At 37.1% G+C, this 18,616-nt stretch overlaps 1 protein-coding gene across 1 annotated transcript; it reads left to right on the top strand.

Annotated features, from left to right (window-relative positions):
- Positions 1-1,875: 1,875 nt before the first annotated feature.
- LOC126795904 (transcription factor MYB30) lies at positions 1,876-4,378 on the top strand. Its single transcript, XM_050522631.1, has 3 exons — positions 1,876-2,008; positions 2,245-2,374; positions 3,289-4,378. The coding sequence occupies exons 1-3, from the start codon at positions 1,876-1,878 to the stop codon at positions 4,376-4,378; spliced, it is 1,353 nt and encodes a 450-aa protein (XP_050378588.1).
- The last annotated feature ends 14,238 nt before the right edge of the window (positions 4,379-18,616 follow it).

Raw genomic sequence — 18,616 nt, forward strand, 5'->3', positions numbered from 1 at the left:
GTACTTATAGTAATGAACGAGTTGCATGCATAGCTCTCAACTCTCAAACGGTAAGCATGCATGGAGCTGAGTTACGTTATTCTAATTAAGTACATAGGAAAATTGAATGGATATGTATATATTAGACTCTTTTGGTTATGGAGGTCCTTATTTGTTCTTACATCGTAGATTTCATTTGTAAACCAACTTTCCAATTAAAATTTTACATTTCCACCATTCAATATTTAAGTTATAACGTATAGATTGTAGGTACATATGACTTGATCATTTCTACATTTTCATCCAAATTGATACATTTTCACTCAAAATCACGCTTTACACGAATGATTCAGCCTTAATGAATTCGGTATGTTCATTAATTTAATACAATTTTAATTCTTTGTCAATCACCATTCTTGATGAACGTATGTAAGAATGATCATGTTATATATCCATATATATTTAATGGCTTATGAATAATACTCGCACTTTAATGTCCCGTTCTAGATAGAGACCATATATATTCACTATCTTTAAAAAAAAATTGCATAACTATAGATCCCTAGCTAGACAGTAACTTGCTCTAACAAATCTTAGGAATTATATTCTTAGAAAAGCGGTTATTATATAGTTGACAATCAAATCTATATTGGCCTAACTGTGTTGTACTTTTGTAATTGCGCAATAAAGCTTGTCAAAATTCGGTTAGTCGCATGCAACAAATATGCATCACTAATTCACTAAAGCGAGATTAAATTATAAATATAGAGACCAAAGACTAGTGTCTTCACTCTTCACCAGCAACTGAACGGTAAATCGTCGGTACGTACGTTACAGATCGAGGTTGAAAGCAATCTCTTCTGGTGTACGTTGTTTTCACAGTAGACATAGTTGGCAGTTTCTCCAGCTTTTGTTTATTGTATGATTTTCACGATTTCTTGGATTCCTTCTTTTCCGATGACCAGAATATCGAACATATCTAAACACAGAATTGTATAGACAGAAAATAGTTGATCTACGTCACTTAGGTTTGAAAACAACAAGGACTAGATATCTATACAGTATTATACTTCGTGTTGTAGGCTTGTAACCAACACAAAAAAAGTAATTAAGTACTATATAGGCCGCAAGGTATCTTACGTGCGTACGTAGGGGTAAATAAGATAACAAAGGCATACTTGATCGATGAACTAATTAATGAGGTGTTTGGAGGTGGAGGTGGAGGTGGAGGTGGAGGTGGAGGTGCGTGGTTGTCGATCGGGAAAAGGCCAGAAGGAGGGAGCTGCGGGCATGACTTACATATATGATATATGGACGTGGGAAATGCAAAGCCCCATCACGAGGCTCTCGACAACGGAGAGGCCACGACTCTGGTATTCACTTGTAGGTCGTCGTGGCACAATCTCACACCACACCTCCATATAAACCCTTTCTCCATCAAAAGCCCCACCCGTATTTATGTCTTCTGTGTCCTTCTCCATCGATCATGTCTTCCTTTAATTTCTCTGTTAATCACGTACTTTTATTAAACCCTGCACCTCTCTAGGTAGTCTGTCCTCACTCTATATGTCTACATTTGCATAATCTGGCAACTCTGCTCGTCCTACTCAGTCCATTTATCTATAGCTGCTCTAGCTAGTTCGATCAGTTTTAGCCTTGCCAGGCCAGCTCCTCTTAACTTGATTGCTGCCGCAGCTAGCTAGGCTGCGCGCTTCTATGTTATAAAACTAAGCTTCCGGCATAGCTCTCCTCGATTCCTTGCTGAGCATTTACTGGCATTGCTGGGCAATATATATAATATATCAAGATTGTATTATACATTGAGGGTCGAGTAGTTTGCTCTGCCTTGTAGCAATATTAGAGCACAACGTAGTAGTACTGTGGATACGTACAGAAATGGGGAGGGCTCCGTGCTGCGAGAAAGTTGGGTTGAAGAAGGGAAGATGGACAGAAGAGGAGGATCAAACCTTAATTAACTACATCCATGCTAATGGGGAAGGCTCCTGGAGATCCATGCCCAAGAATGCAGGTACGTAATACAATCACCAAAATGTACTTGTTGCATTTACAAAATTAAAAGGCTGATAGCTAGGTGTTCACTTTGAATTATGGCTCGCTTGCATTGGCTTAAATATTACTAGTTTTTCTAGTTCGATCTGTAAATCGAGGTAATTTTCCAGCAGCAGCTATGTCATACAAATATCTCTCGGTGAAAATTAATTAACGTACAGCTAATATAATGAATGTGTTGCATATATACTGAAGGGTTACTGCGGTGCGGGAAGAGCTGCAGACTGAGATGGATAAATTATCTGCGAGCTGACTTAAAGAGGGGAAATATTACTCCTCAAGAAGAAGATATTATCATAAAATTGCATGCTTCTCTGGGAAATAGGTACGTGTGTGGATGTGTTCATTTCTTGTTCTATCTAGCTGGTACGTTCGTACTGTTCTCACTGTCTCGATCTCTATTACCTTTCCGACCGGAATGTTATGTTCGGAACCTTGCGAGATTTTATATTTATAGGCATCAATATTTAATTGAGGAATACTTGGGCGACATAATATAACGACAAATTCGGCGCCGCAATTCTACGTGACATGTCACGTTATATTGCTATGTCAGCATTTATAATAATCACAAAATATCATTTTTAAATAAAAATATAAAAATATCTTTATATATATACACACACATCTATATAAATATATATATTTCAAGCATATTTTATAAATATTAATTTTTTAATTATATTTTAAAAGAATTTTGAAAAAATAAATGATATAAACAAGAATTATAATTTTTTATAATAATTTAAAATTATTGGATTAATAAAATTATTATTATAATTGTTGACATAACAATATAACGTGACATAACACATATAATTAAGGCACTAAAATATTTTACTATTTAATTTGTCCATATCAATAATAATTCAGTATACCAGTTGAAATAGTTCGATTAATTACATATACTAATTGGTCTTAGGTAAAGACTGCGCGACATCAGTTAATTTAATTAAGGTTATATATTAAACTATTCAGTGAAAATCTGTGTATAATGAATTATATATATTATTTGCATTAATTTATCTACTGACCGACTCTTTCTTCGTCTTACTCGCTCAGTCGCTCCTTTTACTAATTAATTTATAAATATCAATATTTAACAGAGGCGTCGAGACTAATTAATGATACACGAGTGATATATCTATGTAAGTATGTAACATTCTAGTTCACCCGATATAATCTTTGCATCGATCAGACTATTAGACTAACTTTTTGATTACGTATATATACGTGCAGGTGGTCTTTAATAGCAAGTCAATTACCGGGAAGAACGGATAATGAGATAAAGAACTACTGGAACTCGCACTTGAGTCGAAAAATAGATGCTTTCAGGAGACCTATTAATATGATGCATATGCCGTCAGCAGCAGTAGCTAGTAGTAGCTGCAGCAGCAGCACCGCTGCAGATATACAAATCAATATGGCGATGGAATTAAGACCTTCATCATCCAAGCGAAGAGGAAGAGGTGGCAGAACCAGTCGCTGGGCCATGAAGAAGAACAAAACAACCTACACTTCTTCAGCCAATAACCACCACTTGAATTGTACTCATAACGATGATAAATCGACAACCGTGATGAGCTCGTCATCATCAATTAATTTGTGTCCCCCTCCACCACATTCAGCAGCAGCATTTGCAGCTGGCATCGGACAAAAACAAACACAAGCATTAGGCGGAGGAGGACCATCTGATTGCTCGGCAGGCAAAATTGATGACGGTAAAGAAGTGGCTTTCAGTGACTTGAAGATAGACGTCGTCAGTGAAATAATAGTGCATCCAACTGGGGTGCTGACTTTAAGTGGTGAAGGACAAAGCGATGTTGATGATGATGATGTTTTAAGCGTTATAAGGGATGAGGACACCGGCAAACTTTTTTGTGGTCCAAATAAGGTGATGACTAATTGTACCGCAGTGGCAAGTCATAACGAGGAACATCAGCTCGATCAGATTAGTGCTACTAATCTGAGCTCATCATCAAACTCAAATTCAAAATCAAGTTATGGAGATGTAGAAGCAGCTGCGTTTGATGCGGATGACTGGTATAATTCATGCTCTAATTATCCAGCAGGTTCAGCAGCAGCTACTTGTAATTTTGATCAGCAGAAGCAGCAGTGTGATGGGATTAATGGGACATTGATGGATGATGAATTGAGATGGGACTGGGAGAGTGATATCCATAGGCATGACTACTTATGGAATATTGATCAGAAAGATGACGACAATATGCTTTCTTGGTTGTGGGAGAAGCAGCAGGCTGCAGATGATCATCATGACCAAACCAATGTCGATAATGATAATGCCATTCTGGCTTGGCTTCTATCTTGAGTTCGATCAGTTAATTTTCTACGTACCCTTTTGATCCATCTTTGTTTCTTAGTTTTGTTGCTTCCCAGTTTTTGATAAGTTGTTGCTTCCTAGTTATTACATAAAACGACATATATAAGCTTGTAAGCTAGCTGGTTTCTCTTTCTTTTGGTTGCGAAAATCATCAGAAACTAGCACTAAAGTTTGCGAAATATAACAAGCTGCATAATTAGGCTAATAAAAAGTTCTACCACCCTTCCAAAACAATAAATTTTCTACCATAAATCAATTAATTAGGTTTTGTATTTCAAACTTTATGTGGCGGCTCTCTTCCGGGCGTCACAAGTTGTGAATGTCGAGAAATGTTTGAGTGCTACCGAAACACCACGTGTTAATGTCTAGTAGTCTACAATTCCAATCACATTTGAAATGCAATATTTAATTAAAAAATATTATATTTAATTTATTTATCAAAAACTATGTTGAGTTTCTTTCTAAAACTCTACACTCTACACTCTAATACCATAAACCCAAAACCCTAAATTCTAAACCCAAAATCTTAGTTCAAAATCATTAATACCCATGAAGGTCATTTCACAAATAATAAAAATATGTTAAATTATAATTTTAGTGTAATAAATCCACGTGTCGAAGTATAACATGCAAGAAATATCACTAGACATTGTCACGTAGTATTACGATAACATATAAAAATTTATCATGAATGTTATATAAATTTACGTGCATACCTTTCAACTTTAAGGAATAAAGTCCATATCTTATTGTCTTCTAGAAGAGCCAGGAAACTAGCACACCATAGATATTTTGATTATATTTGCGGAGATATAAAAAAATGTACATCTTCTCATAAATTGGAGAGAAAAAAAACGACTTTGTCATTTCAGTGACCACATAACAAAACTTTTGTTATTGGTGCCATATCAAAATATCATGTTATCATATCGCATGCAGATCGTAGTAGTATGAAATAATGAAATGTTTCATAATTAGAGGAGAAAAGGCAAGTTATTACGATCATTATGTGTGTGTAGTTGTGTACATATATGTGAATAACACACATGAGAATACAACATCATATATATATTAGTAGATGCGAAGGCTGTATAGTGATCATAGAACGAAAAACATGTTTGGAAGTTATATATACCATGTAGAATATGAACGATTATCATTATGATTGTTGATTACGAAACTAACGAGAAAGACGTGATCGAAATCGTCAACTTTTACAATCATATGTTACTCGCACAACATAAATTACATATTTGGAAGATTGACATTATTATCATTAAGTACATACAAAATCAAAACGGAAATGATCGACGTACGTACGCGTGAACCAAGCCATTATTATCTAATGTTACACGTTGCTATATCATATACACTATCATATCAACCGCGTATAGAGTTTGAATATGATGATGATTATGAAATTAGAAGAAGATCGATCGAAAACACAAATGACTACAAATATTTACTATTATAAAGCGAGCTTCTAGAGTACTATAAAAATCCGAACTTCTAAAAATACAATTTTTGTATCTCATATTGACAATCAAACAAATAAGAATTTTATAATTAAAATTTAAATATTTTCAAAAATAAATTACTCAATTTTTCACATTAATAACCGCTTATTTTCTCACACATTCATAAAATGTGTGTTGGTGTGTGCAGTTTCTAGTATTATATTACACGGGCACACCAAGATGACTCAACCAAACCTTAACAAAAAGTGAATCGTGAAATATAAGATATCTGTTTGAGCTGTGGCCTGTGGAGGTACGTCGTCTAAAATAATTCAATTCAATAGCCCACCACACCTCCACGTATCCTGCTATGTGGATCGACCGACGATGGCTAATACGTACGGGAGCAACCTAATAAATTACGACTGGAGACAGGAGACTATGTAGATATGGCGTCAATGTCATACTTAAACTAGCCAAAGATAGTGGCAGGACGCATCTATGAGGAGACATTGTTCAAGATTGGCCGGACGAGGCAGCGCGCGTGGACCAATAACTCTTTACTACGTACTCTCTTCGAATTATATAACACTTCATTTTCAACACTTTTGAAGGACTTGGATAGCTAGTTCCTCCGTTGCTGTCTTGCTGACCTCGATGAATCAAATTCACCGGACGGTCGACATGGATCCACATATCCATGCACCTTAATTAGAAGCCAGGTAGTAATCAGTTTTGGTTTCTGAGCTCATGTATCTACGTACCCGAATCTTCCACCACTCATTACCTAGCCCTCCTTGTAATTTAGTATAAGTTAATCATGTCTATTGTGTAGATTGCAATATGAGTCAAATCAGACCAGATTTACGTAATAAATTTTCTGATATCTATTCATCTCGCACTGGATACTACATGTAGAGTTTATATTGTATTACAATTCTATATACTACGTACTACCATATACATATTATGTAAGTACTAACTATATGATGTACATTTCTAAATTACATTATATGACTCATGCTGACACTCATTCTCAAATTGACGCATACACATCAACTATGTACAACTTTCCAAGTAAGTCATAGAACGCCTTCTTAGAAACTCTTTTAGGGGGGTGTATTCAACTAGGATCCTATAAGATTTTCATGTATTTTAAGAATCTTTTAAAATCTTGTGGTATTCAATTAAGATTTTAAACAATCCATTGAAATCTCAAAGTATTCAATTAAGATTTCAAAAACTCCTATGAATTCTGGTGGTATTCAAAAATAGATTGATTTTGAATGATTTGATTTATTAGTTGATTTTGTTGGATTTTGAAGTATTTTTACACTATATCATGCTTGTTAGAAATCAAGCATCTAGACATGAGATTTGATGTACTCTCTCTCTCTCTCTCTCTCTCTCTCAATAAGATAAAAAAACTTTATGTTCTTAATTATGTGTTTTATTTTAATTGCTAAAATCAATTTTCTGAGTTTTTCTTATGATTTGGTATAATTGTTGTAGGCAAAAAAGAAATGATGGTTGTTTTTATAATTGTACTAATAGTTGTTTTGCCAAAAAATCAATTGTATACCAATCAAATTTCAGATTTTAGAATACTATTGAATGTTAATTGGGTGAAATTTTATAAAATTGTTATTATATCTTTTATCCTCATTCAAGATAGTTGCACTTTTGTGATATTGATCTTGTACCTTTGTTTTATCGATGCTTATGAATGTTAATGAGTATATCTGCAAGCTGCTCTTCAGTAGGGACAAAATGGAAGCTAATAATCTTTGCATCTAGCTTCTCTTTTATGAAGTAATGATCCACCATTACGTTTAGTACGATCATGTTGTAATGGATTTTATGATTATCAATTGCTGCTTTGTTATCACAATACATTTGTATATCACTTTTAAACTTAACACCCAAATCACGTAGTAGATTTCTCAGCAACAACAATTCACACACTCCATGAGCCATACCTCTATACTTAGCTTCAACACTCGATCATGCCATAACTTTCTGCTGCTTACTCTTTCATGTGACCAAATTACATCCCACAAAGGTAAAATAATCGGATGTTGACTTTCTGTCTGTAATATTTCTAGCTCAATCTATAACTATAAAGCCACTAATCTCAAGAATGTTGTTGTATTTAGAGAACATTACTCATTTCCTTGGAGTTGACTTCAAATACCTTAAAATTTTCACAACAACATCCATGTGACTCTCACTCGGATTATGCATGAACTATCTCACTACACTTACTGCATAAACAATATATGGTATAGTATGAGTTAAATAAATCAAGCGCCCAACTAACCTCTGAAGCGAGCTCGATCAATTGGTGTCTGGTCTAGATACTCTGCTAGACGATGATTTTGCTCAATGGAGGTGTCAATAGGTGTGCAATCTAACATACATGTCTCTGTCAACAAATCAAGTATGTATTTCATCTCACACAAGTAGATATTGTCTCTCCCCCTTGCTACTTCAATCCCTAAGAAATACTTGAGATCACCCAAGTCCTTCATCTCAAACTCAGAAGACAACTATCTCTGTAGCCGATCCATCTCTACAGTATCATTGCCAGTAATCACCATATCATCAACATATATAATCAAAGCTACTACATTCCCTTGTTAGTGCTTGAGAAATATGGTATGATTTGAATTACTTTGTTTGTAACAAATCTTACGCATGAACTGTGAGAACCTCCTTAACCAAACACGAGGTGACTGTTTGAAACCATATAGAGACTTTCTCAATTTGCACACAAAATCACCAGAAGAGGTAGTTACGTGCCTAAAGGAAGACTCATATACACCTCTTCAGCTAACTCTCCATGAAGAAATGCATTTTTAACATCAAACTGTCGGAGTGGCAAATTCAAACTAACAACAAATGATAAGAGAACTCAGATTTGCAACGAGAGCAAAAGTCTCATCATAATCAATACCATATGTCTGAGTAAACCTCTTCGCAACAAGGCGTGCTTTATATTGGCTTATTAATCCATCTGCAGTATGTTTCACAGTGAACACCCAATGACACCCTATAACCTTCTTGTCATGTGGTGGATGCACAAGTTCTCAAGTATCATTTTTCTACAATGCCTCAATCTCTTCCTCCATTGCTTTCTTCCACTTTAGATCTCCCATTGCATCATGTGCTTTGTTAGGTATTGATACAACATAAATTTGATTCACAAAAGATTCATATGACTTTGATAATCTCCTATTGGACATATAGTTGGCTACTGAATATTTTGATTTGGCCTGTAAACTAGGTTCATATATTGGGGGGGGGGGTTGACCTCTAGTAGACCTGTTTGGTAATACATATTGCCCACTATTAGACTCACTACTAGTATCGGTGGATGGACATACCTCAGATGAGTGATCTTCTGTACCTGGAAGTTGTTGGTCACGGGTATGAGTGATGGCGGGAGGGACATATGTGCTCTTAAATATTGGTTCTCTTTTTGGAACTTGGGTGTCTGATGCTTCTACCTCTGATGAAGCTTCTGATACTGCTGGAATATGGTTATCTGAACCTTCTGATACTGCTAGTATCTTGTTAACTGAAGTATCTACTTTAGAATAAGCTCTTACGACTACTGTTACCTGATTATCTGAAGTTTTCTCCTCAAAATGAGTTTCTACTACTAGAGTCAAAGTATCTTCGGCAATGACTATTCTGATTCCCCCCTCGCCATGACACAACTCTTCAAAAAATGAATTCTCCCCTTGAAGAGTTATATAAGAAGAAGCAAAATAACTCATGTCATCAAAGAAAGTAACATACATAGTGACATAGTACTTTCTGGTGGGTGGGTGGATGATAACACTTGTATCCATTTTGACTGCTTCCATAACCAACAAACTCACACTTGATCGCCTGATGATTTAACTTAGACTTTCTCTGACTTTCAGGAACACGAACAAAAGCCACACAACCAAAAATACAGGCAGGGAGGGAATGGAGACATGACATGCAAGAACCTGAACATGAATAGTTCCTTGAAGAACACTAGATGGAAGATGATTGATAAGATAAGTTGAAGCCTCTACAACATGACCCCAGAGATACTTAGACATATGAGCACTAAAGAGAATGGAACGAGCCATATCAAGGAGATGGACAATTTTTTCTTTCGGACACTCCATTTTGCTCTGGTGTTCGGGGACATGTGGTATGGTGAACAACCCCATGACTTTTACAAAACTGTTGAAAGACACGGATGACATATCCCCCCCCCCCATTATCAAAATGAATAAATATAATGGTGTTATTATACTGTGTTTGGACATGAGCATGAAAAGTTTGAAAAGCATAAAAAACCTCATCTTTGATATGAAGGAGAGCAATCCATGACACCCTAGTGCAATCATCATAAAACGATACATAATACTTAGTACCCGTGGCTGTAGGCTCTTTGGAAGGTCCTCAAACATCAGAATGAATTAATTCAAAATGGACAGGACTCTTAGAAGAACTCGGATAATAGGTAGAACGATGACTCTTAGCAATGACACATGTTTCACAATGCAAAGATGACTCATCCACACCAATAAACAAAGAAGCCATTTTTTTTTTTCATAACATGGAAAGATGAATGCCTCAATTGACGATGCCACAACCAAATTTTACTTAGCTTATTAGAACTTACTGTTAGGGTGGTGGGTGGGTGTGCTCCTGGTTTCTTTCATGCATATGTCTGATCCAGGTGAAACAATCTGCCCCTCAAACCCCTTCGATTGATTATCTCCTTGGTGAGAAGATCCTAAAAAATTACATACATGGGGAAAATGTTACAGAGCATCAATACTCAGTGTTCAACTAGGGAACAAATAACAAGTGATGTGATAAATCAGGTACATATAGAACATTGTGAAGTTCTAAATTATGAGTGATACGAACTGACCCTCTCCCTAATATAGGAAAAACATCTCTATTAGCATTAGTGACATATGACACAAGTGGAGGAGATAACTCAGTAATATAGCAAGAGTTATCAAAAGTCATATGATCGGAGGCACCAGAATCAATAATCCAAGTATTAGAACCAAGAAAGTTAGAAACTTTCAAATCCATTACAATCTTACTACCAGCCCGAGGTTTTGTAGTTACAAATTTTTTACCATTTGTGCAATATAGACTAAAAGCATTTCTAGAGTCATGTGAGAACTCAACTCTCCAAACATTATTGCCATCCAATTCTCGAATAGCATTCTCAGCATCTCCATGTGGACAAAATCAATGAAAGCATAACCAGGTAGTCTCCTTGCAACCCATATTATATTGATCATTCCAAAGTTACGGAACTCAATGTCAAGCTCTCCTTCGGAAACTCAAGAATCCAAATTGCCAACGTACACACGAGATTTTTTTTTTCAAAACTGAAAAACGATATGAACCTGCCTCGGGTGAACCCTCAATGTTGGTGTACTCGCACTGACAAATAAGCAGAAAAACGGGTCGGGGGTGATCGGGTCGAGTCAGACTGAAAAGTTGGGTTGGACTGCCGATACTTGAAATCAGATGAGAGAGGTCGACTCGGGTCGGGATTGGACTGCCAAGGACAGATCATAAAGCAGTCGAGACTGGCTGTGCCAGAAGCTGATCTTGAAATTGAAGACACTGAGGACAGAAACGACCGGTGACCTGGATTGGTTGATTGATTGTTGCCGAGAAGAGATTTGACGACGGTAAGGCTAATGCCAGACTGACATGGGTGGCGCTGGGTTTGAAGGACCGACATGGGAGAAAGGATCCCAAACGGCGAAGATGCAAGAATGACGACGGCAGGTTGACGTTGTTGAAGGTGATGTAGCGACAGACTATTTGGGTGCCCAAAGTAAATAATGAGGTGCCCAAAGTAAATTTCCTGTTGAAGAAGAAGATGAACTTTGGCGATGATGAAAATATGAGAAAAAAAACCCTAACGATGAGGTTTAATTCCACAAATTAATTGCAGCGGAAAAAAAAGAGACAAAGTCCTTTCAGATCTTTATTCTGATACCAAGTTAAATAAGACGAGATTTAGAGAATGAATAGGTTGTGTGTACCTAAAAGAAATGAAGGGCTTAAACATGAGATTTTAGAGGAAGGTCACAGTTCTGCTTATGCCATGCATCCAGGAAATATGAAGATGTACCGAACCCTTAAGGAGCATTATTGGTGGCCTAATATGAAGAGAGAGATCGCAGCTTATGTGAGTAGGTGCCTGATTTGTCAACAAGTGAAGGCTGAGAGACAGAAACCAGCATGGTTGCTACAAGCTTTGGAAATTCCGGTGTGGAAGTGGGATCACATCACCATGGACTTTGTCTTTGGGCTACCCCGTACGCGGAGTGGATAGGATGGCATTTGGGTGATTGTGGATAGACTCACTAAGTCCGCACACTTTTTGCCGGTGAATAAGAAATCCAACTTAGAGAAGTTAGCGGATTTGTATGTGGGTGAGATTGTACGACTTCATGGTGTGCCTGAGTCCATTGTATCTGATCGAGACCCACATTTTGCATCCAGATTTTGGAGAAAATTACAAACAGCATTGGGAACTCAACTGAAATTCAGCACGGCTTTTCATCCTCAAACTGATGGACAGCCTGAAAGGACCATTCAGACCCTAGAAGATATGTTGAGATCTTGTACAATGCAGTTCAGGGGGAGTTGGGATGAGAAGCTATCATTGATGGAATTTGCTTACAACAATAGCTATCATTCGAGTATTGGCATGGCCCCTTATGAAGCCTTATATGGGAGGCAGTGTCGCACGCCTTTATGTTGGAATGAAGTGGGAGAAAGAGAGTTTGCTGGACCAGATGTTATTTTTAATACAAATGTGGATATCACAGTGATACGGGATAGACTAAAGACGACACAAAGCAGACAGAAGAGATATGCAGATAACCGTAGGAGAGACTTGGAGTTCAAAGTAGGCGACCGAGTATTCCTGAAGCTTTCACCTTGGAAAGGTGTGGTTCGATTTGGAAAGCGTGGGAAGTTGAGCCCAAGATACATCGGTCCTTATGTGGTCATGGAGCGGGTAGGCCTAGTGGCTTATCGATTAGACCTACCTCCTGAGTTATCTAGAATTCATGATGTGTTTCATGTGTCTATACTGCGGAAGTATGTTGCAGACCCTTCTCATATATTGCAAGAACAACCCGTTAGTCTGAAGAAGGACTTGACTTATGTGGAAGAACCAATCCAAATTCTTGATTGGAAGGAGCAAGTGTTGAGAAATAAGACCATTCCGTTGGTTATGGTTTTGTGGAGGAGTCACAAATTGGAAGAGGCTACTTGGGAGCCGGAGCATCAATTCAGGCAACAGTACCCCCATCTATTTCAGTAGCAGGTATGTAATTTCGAGGACGAAATTTTATTAAGTGGGGGAGAATTGTCACGACCTGAATCTTTTAATTTCGTAAAATAGTATTATCGTTCGGATTTTTGGCACGTTCGTAACCAAAATCCGATTTTAATATTTTAAAATTCGGATATCCTTGTAAAAGTGTTTCGTCGAATAAACGCCAATTTCAGAAAGTTACTGTTCACATGGGGAGTTTTTATATATTGGGAAGGGTAAGTTTCGATTTTTGGAAAGAAGAACAAAAATAAAAAAGGGAAGGAAATCGCGAAATCGCGCAGCCGAGCCGACTCTCGACCCCGCCATTGCCTCGCCGCCATTCTCCGCCGTCCGGCCGAAGTGGGCAGCCGCACGGGTCTCTGCTTCGAGCTTAGAGGGTCGCCGATCGATTGAGCTAGGTGGCGCCACCCCTAGCTCCGCCGTTCGGGATCTACGAAGCCGAGAAGCTCCGGCTGTCTTAATCCTCTTTTTGCCGGAACTCCCTCCTCCGGCCACCATAGGCCGGGATGCTTGGTGCGTTTTGAAGGCCTCGTTCCATGCTTGAATCTCACCGAAGGAATTGAACCAATTCGAAGGGTAAGTGATCGAATCGACTAATTGAATTTCTAAGGTTCTTGAATTTGGGGGTTTTGATTTCTGTTTAATTGGACGGTTTAAAGTTGAAATTGGTTGTTGATGTGAACTAGAAAGTTATTAGGAATGTTAATTGGATTGTGGTGGTGAATTTTGATAGCCATTGGTGGTGGTCGGATTTTGGCCGGCCGGCCGCCAATTCCAGCGGCGCTAAGGGCGGCTGCCGCCATCCCAGAGAGTTTCTGATGACGTTTTTAAGCCTTGTGATGGTTGAGGATGTTGTAGGAATTTTTGTGGAATTTTTGGAGGAGTTGTGGGATAGTTTGGGCGACTATTGTCCGTATTTTATTCGAATTTAGGTTGTGGTTTAACCCGTGAATTGGGGAACTCGCAGTATTAGGATGTTATAATATTGTGGGAAGTGTACGGAGGTTGTTAGTGGATTTGAGGAATTTTTGGTGGAAGAGTTAACGGTTTTGGGCGAGTGAGGGTTATTGTTTTCGTTTATTAAATATTACCGGGTTGCGGTAATTAATTATTTTTGTCTCTACAACTAGAGGTGAGTAGACTCGAGGCGAGGAAACCTCAGATTGACCCTCGGCTTAGCCCGGTTACTGTGAGTGGACTTTTATTTTGAATTAAATGCATGCATGAGTATTTATTTACGTAATTTGGTGTTATACGATTTAATTGCTTTGAAATGATATTTATTTGTCTTGGATATATATATGGGATATATATATATATATATTTATAACGCCTTATTCGATTTAATTGAAAATTGTGGATTTTATTCGGGAACGGGGTTTCTTGAAATTTGTGATATTTGTATTTTGAAATTTATACGTACGGTGGGGGACCATACATGTTCTATATATTCTTAATCTGGTATCTTCTCCTTTAATTATTTAAAGGAGGTATGATCAACGGATAAAAATGATTTTATTTTATTTTATTCTGGTATCCTCTGCTTTAATTATTTAAAGGGGGCACGATCAACGGAATCATATCCATTCTTAATCCGGTATCCTCTGCTTGAGGCTTATAAACGAGGTATGATCAATGGATAAGAATACTGTGTTTTTTTTTGTGTTTACACTCATTTGTTATCTTGTGACTAGTGGGGCTAGTGCACTTATTTATTGTCTGAGGCCATACCGGGAGATGATTATGCTAGCATATGAGTTTATGATTCCGCCTGAGAGGCGATGCCGCCCGGGGGGCGAGGGTTTTTAGCCGGCACTGACATGACGACTCAATACCCTCTCCGTGAACGTGACGTGACTGTATTGAGCACTTGAGATTTGACACACACACACACACACATATATATATGTATATATATATTCGGGCCCGAGGGGCGTTTGGTATGACATTCCTGATTCCATATTGACTAGCGAGGCTAGTCAATCCATTTATTGATATTTATGATTCTATGTGACTAGCGGGGCTAGTCCACTTTTTCGATTCAGTTTCAGTAAGTTTATTTGACTAGCGGGGCTAGTCGGCTTTCTATTAATAATCTCAAGGAGATTATGTGACTAGTGGGGTCTAGTCCGAGTTTTATGAGTATATCTACATTTTTATTTTTGAAAGCTTTGATTAAAGCGTGCATGCATTGAATTCGGTTTTATAAAAAGGAAAATGGGAAAGTATAAATATTATTATTTATTTATTGATGTTGATATTTGTCCACTCACTCTAACGTATTTATTTTAATGCTTTCCCCTGGGTCTTTCGTTTTAAATGCCCAGTTCGCAGGCTTACAGACGTTCTATAGCTACTGTGTGGCAGCGTTCCCTTCCGCCGACCGCCAGACTGTAGGTTACCTATTTAGCCTACAAGTCGTATGTTTTTTTTATGACGTTTAGTTGCTTTGATACTCTTAATTTGTTGGGATGATCTTATGATGTTTAAGAGGTTGGATTTCAGTTGTATAACTAAGTTGAATTATTCGTTGTGGAAGTTGATTTTTGTTGTTTATTGTTAGAAGTGCAGTTTTCTTGCAGGTTGGGTTGGCTACTTTCAAGGGAGGCTATGCCTAAATTTTTCTGGATAGGCCCCTTTGTCAGTAGTCCCCGCACGACTTATCCTAGATATTAGGTTATTATTTGGGGTGGGTCGTGTCATTTAACCTTTAGAGTACTTGAAGCCGATTGGCGATTAGTCATCAATATTACAGTCCTCGAGATCCATTTCGAGTCTGTGTCTTCCCAAATATCATTCTTGACATATGATTTATAATGGCGACATCTTTTTAGTTCATCAAAAAACTATGCAAATCCATATTGAGTAAGCAATGACATAATTCTTCTTATCCCTATTCCAAAACAAGTATTTACTTCGTGCACGTTTCAATTACTTTTGTAGCGTAACGTGGTTTAGTACCATTTCTTGGGTTAATAAAGTATGTTCTATGACTTTCATGTATATCTCTTAATTTCGATCCCACATAGAGATATCTTGTTACAACATTCATAAGTTACATTTGTCAGTTTTTCAGAAACTACCAAACTGATAAAGTAGTGTAGTGCAATGACATTCATTATGAGAATATCTCATTGTGGTCCATTACAAATGAATATTTTGTCGTAATCAATTTTAGTGAGTTTAGTGAGAGACCTTGCGCCATGTGGTGAGTCTATACTCTTAATTATCATACGCATCCTAACAAAATATATGACAGAGCTACACTTGCTGTGTCGGCTTCACCTGCCTAAATACCTATCTCTTTGTGAGTGAACCTTAGTTCATGCTGGATTGCTTCTTTCCATTTGGTCAAAATTACTACGTTGGTATATCTCAACGAAGTATGGTTTGATATCAAGACTCAATATCCTATATCCTCATGTGGTTTGTATTTTTAGAGATCTATGTATTTGCAAGGATTTGTTCTAACATCTGAGGCGTCCCAAAGTGATAACTAAAATCGAGGAAATTGTTATCACGCGGATTTGAAATTATGGATGAATGGATCCAATTGTGCCAAACTTGCTTTCTTCCTTTAATCGAGTATATATCGAACATAAGGTGGTCTCCTCCTCTTCCTTGGAGAGCCACGACCTATGACACCATATATGCCACTTTATGATGTCAACATGCCACCAACTATGGCAGCAACACAATGTCCAATTCTTTTTCGGTGGCGTCATGTCTTCTTTTTAGGACATTGAACCTTGTAAGCATATTTGCAACTAATATCTTTGATATCATCACTTTGTGCAATAGTGGGGACAAACCACGACAATTTATGTCGTTCCACTTGAACATTTTTTGTTCTTATCTCCCCCTAACGACGAGAAGACTGTCTCATCAAAGTGATATTCCACATATCTAGCGGAAAATGAGATCGCTTGTCAAAGTTGCAATATAGCGGACAATCAAGATGCTCGTCTCCAATAAGAACACTTATTCACATTAATTGGCTTCACCATTATGCGATGTGGCGTTGCAATTTGGCACGTAGGTGAATCTAGTTGAGCTCAAGGATTGTAAATCCGTGTCAATCCTGGCGAGCTCAAGTACTTTGATCCTTCGATGGTATGGATTGTAATTCTTTTGACAATGATTAAGGTGATAGCCAAGAACTAGTGAGTAATAAGTTGTGTATGTAAAAATTACATTGCCCTACACGGAAAGATTGGTGTGCATTACCATTTACCAATATCAAGACTAGTACTTTAGTCATTTTTCGTGAAACCAACTGGATTTGTAACTAGCATAAGTAACATTAGTTTTAGTAGTGAATGGTGTGATGACACGTGACCAGCATGTCGACACATCAACCAACACCATAAATTTTTTAAAGTGTCTGCAAGTTGGTTGAATTAATCCACATAATTTTCGTTTGATTCATGTCTTTTGCATAAGATGATCTCAATCCAAATTTCTTTAAGAGATCGATAAGCATTGAATGATTAGTTTTACATACATAATCACAATGGATACAAGAAGCATAATATGGTGTTAGTGCATATAATTTTGCATCAAACATTTCACGGTTCCGTTTGAGGGGAGCGACAAAATATGGGGATGAAATTACATCTTCAATTCCTCCATAAAAATAAATATAAGGATTTTTACAGTACTTTGTTTTCTTAGTTCTTGCCCAAAAAATATAAGTTTCCTGGTGTAACTCCTTTAATATACTGACACATATAGTATGACTTGGGTATCCCAGTAAATCATGTCAAAGCCCAAATATGTCGAAATCCTGAAGGTCAATTTCTTTTGACGTTGTTGGATTCATTAAGCAGCTTCATATATACTTGCTAAATGAACTTATGAACTTCTCTAATACTCGGTTACATTCGCAGTCATTAGAGATAGTGCAACGGAAGTAAACTGTAATCTCACTTATTCTTTTCACATGGAAAGTCGTTGATATAAATATTTAAAACGTATGAGTGTCCAATTGTCTCTTGTTGGCTCTTGTTACATAAAGTGTTAATGAAGTATATAGTTAAGACATGAAAATGAAATACAAACCCAAATTCTTTAGAGTAATTCGATAGAATCAGAAAATAGTATCTCCATCTCATAATGCATGTACATTTTGAATCCCGAATGATTATACATTAGCGATCATTATTGATATTATTAAATATATCTACAGATATAGTACTATTATTCTTTAGTACTACTACTATGGGGATCGCATGATGCATTTATTTGCATTCAGATATTCATGTCATACTAATATTTTATGAAGTTGCTTTACTTTATGCGGTATTTCGCCAAAGTCAAAATATTAAAAATCGAACCACGTATATCTCAATTAATATTCGAATATTCTCAATTCATTGAGAAAAATTCATAACC

This window comes from Argentina anserina, chromosome 5 (assembly GCF_933775445.1).
Source record: "Argentina anserina chromosome 5, drPotAnse1.1, whole genome shotgun sequence".
NCBI classification, from domain to species: Eukaryota; Viridiplantae; Streptophyta; class Magnoliopsida; order Rosales; family Rosaceae; genus Argentina; species Argentina anserina.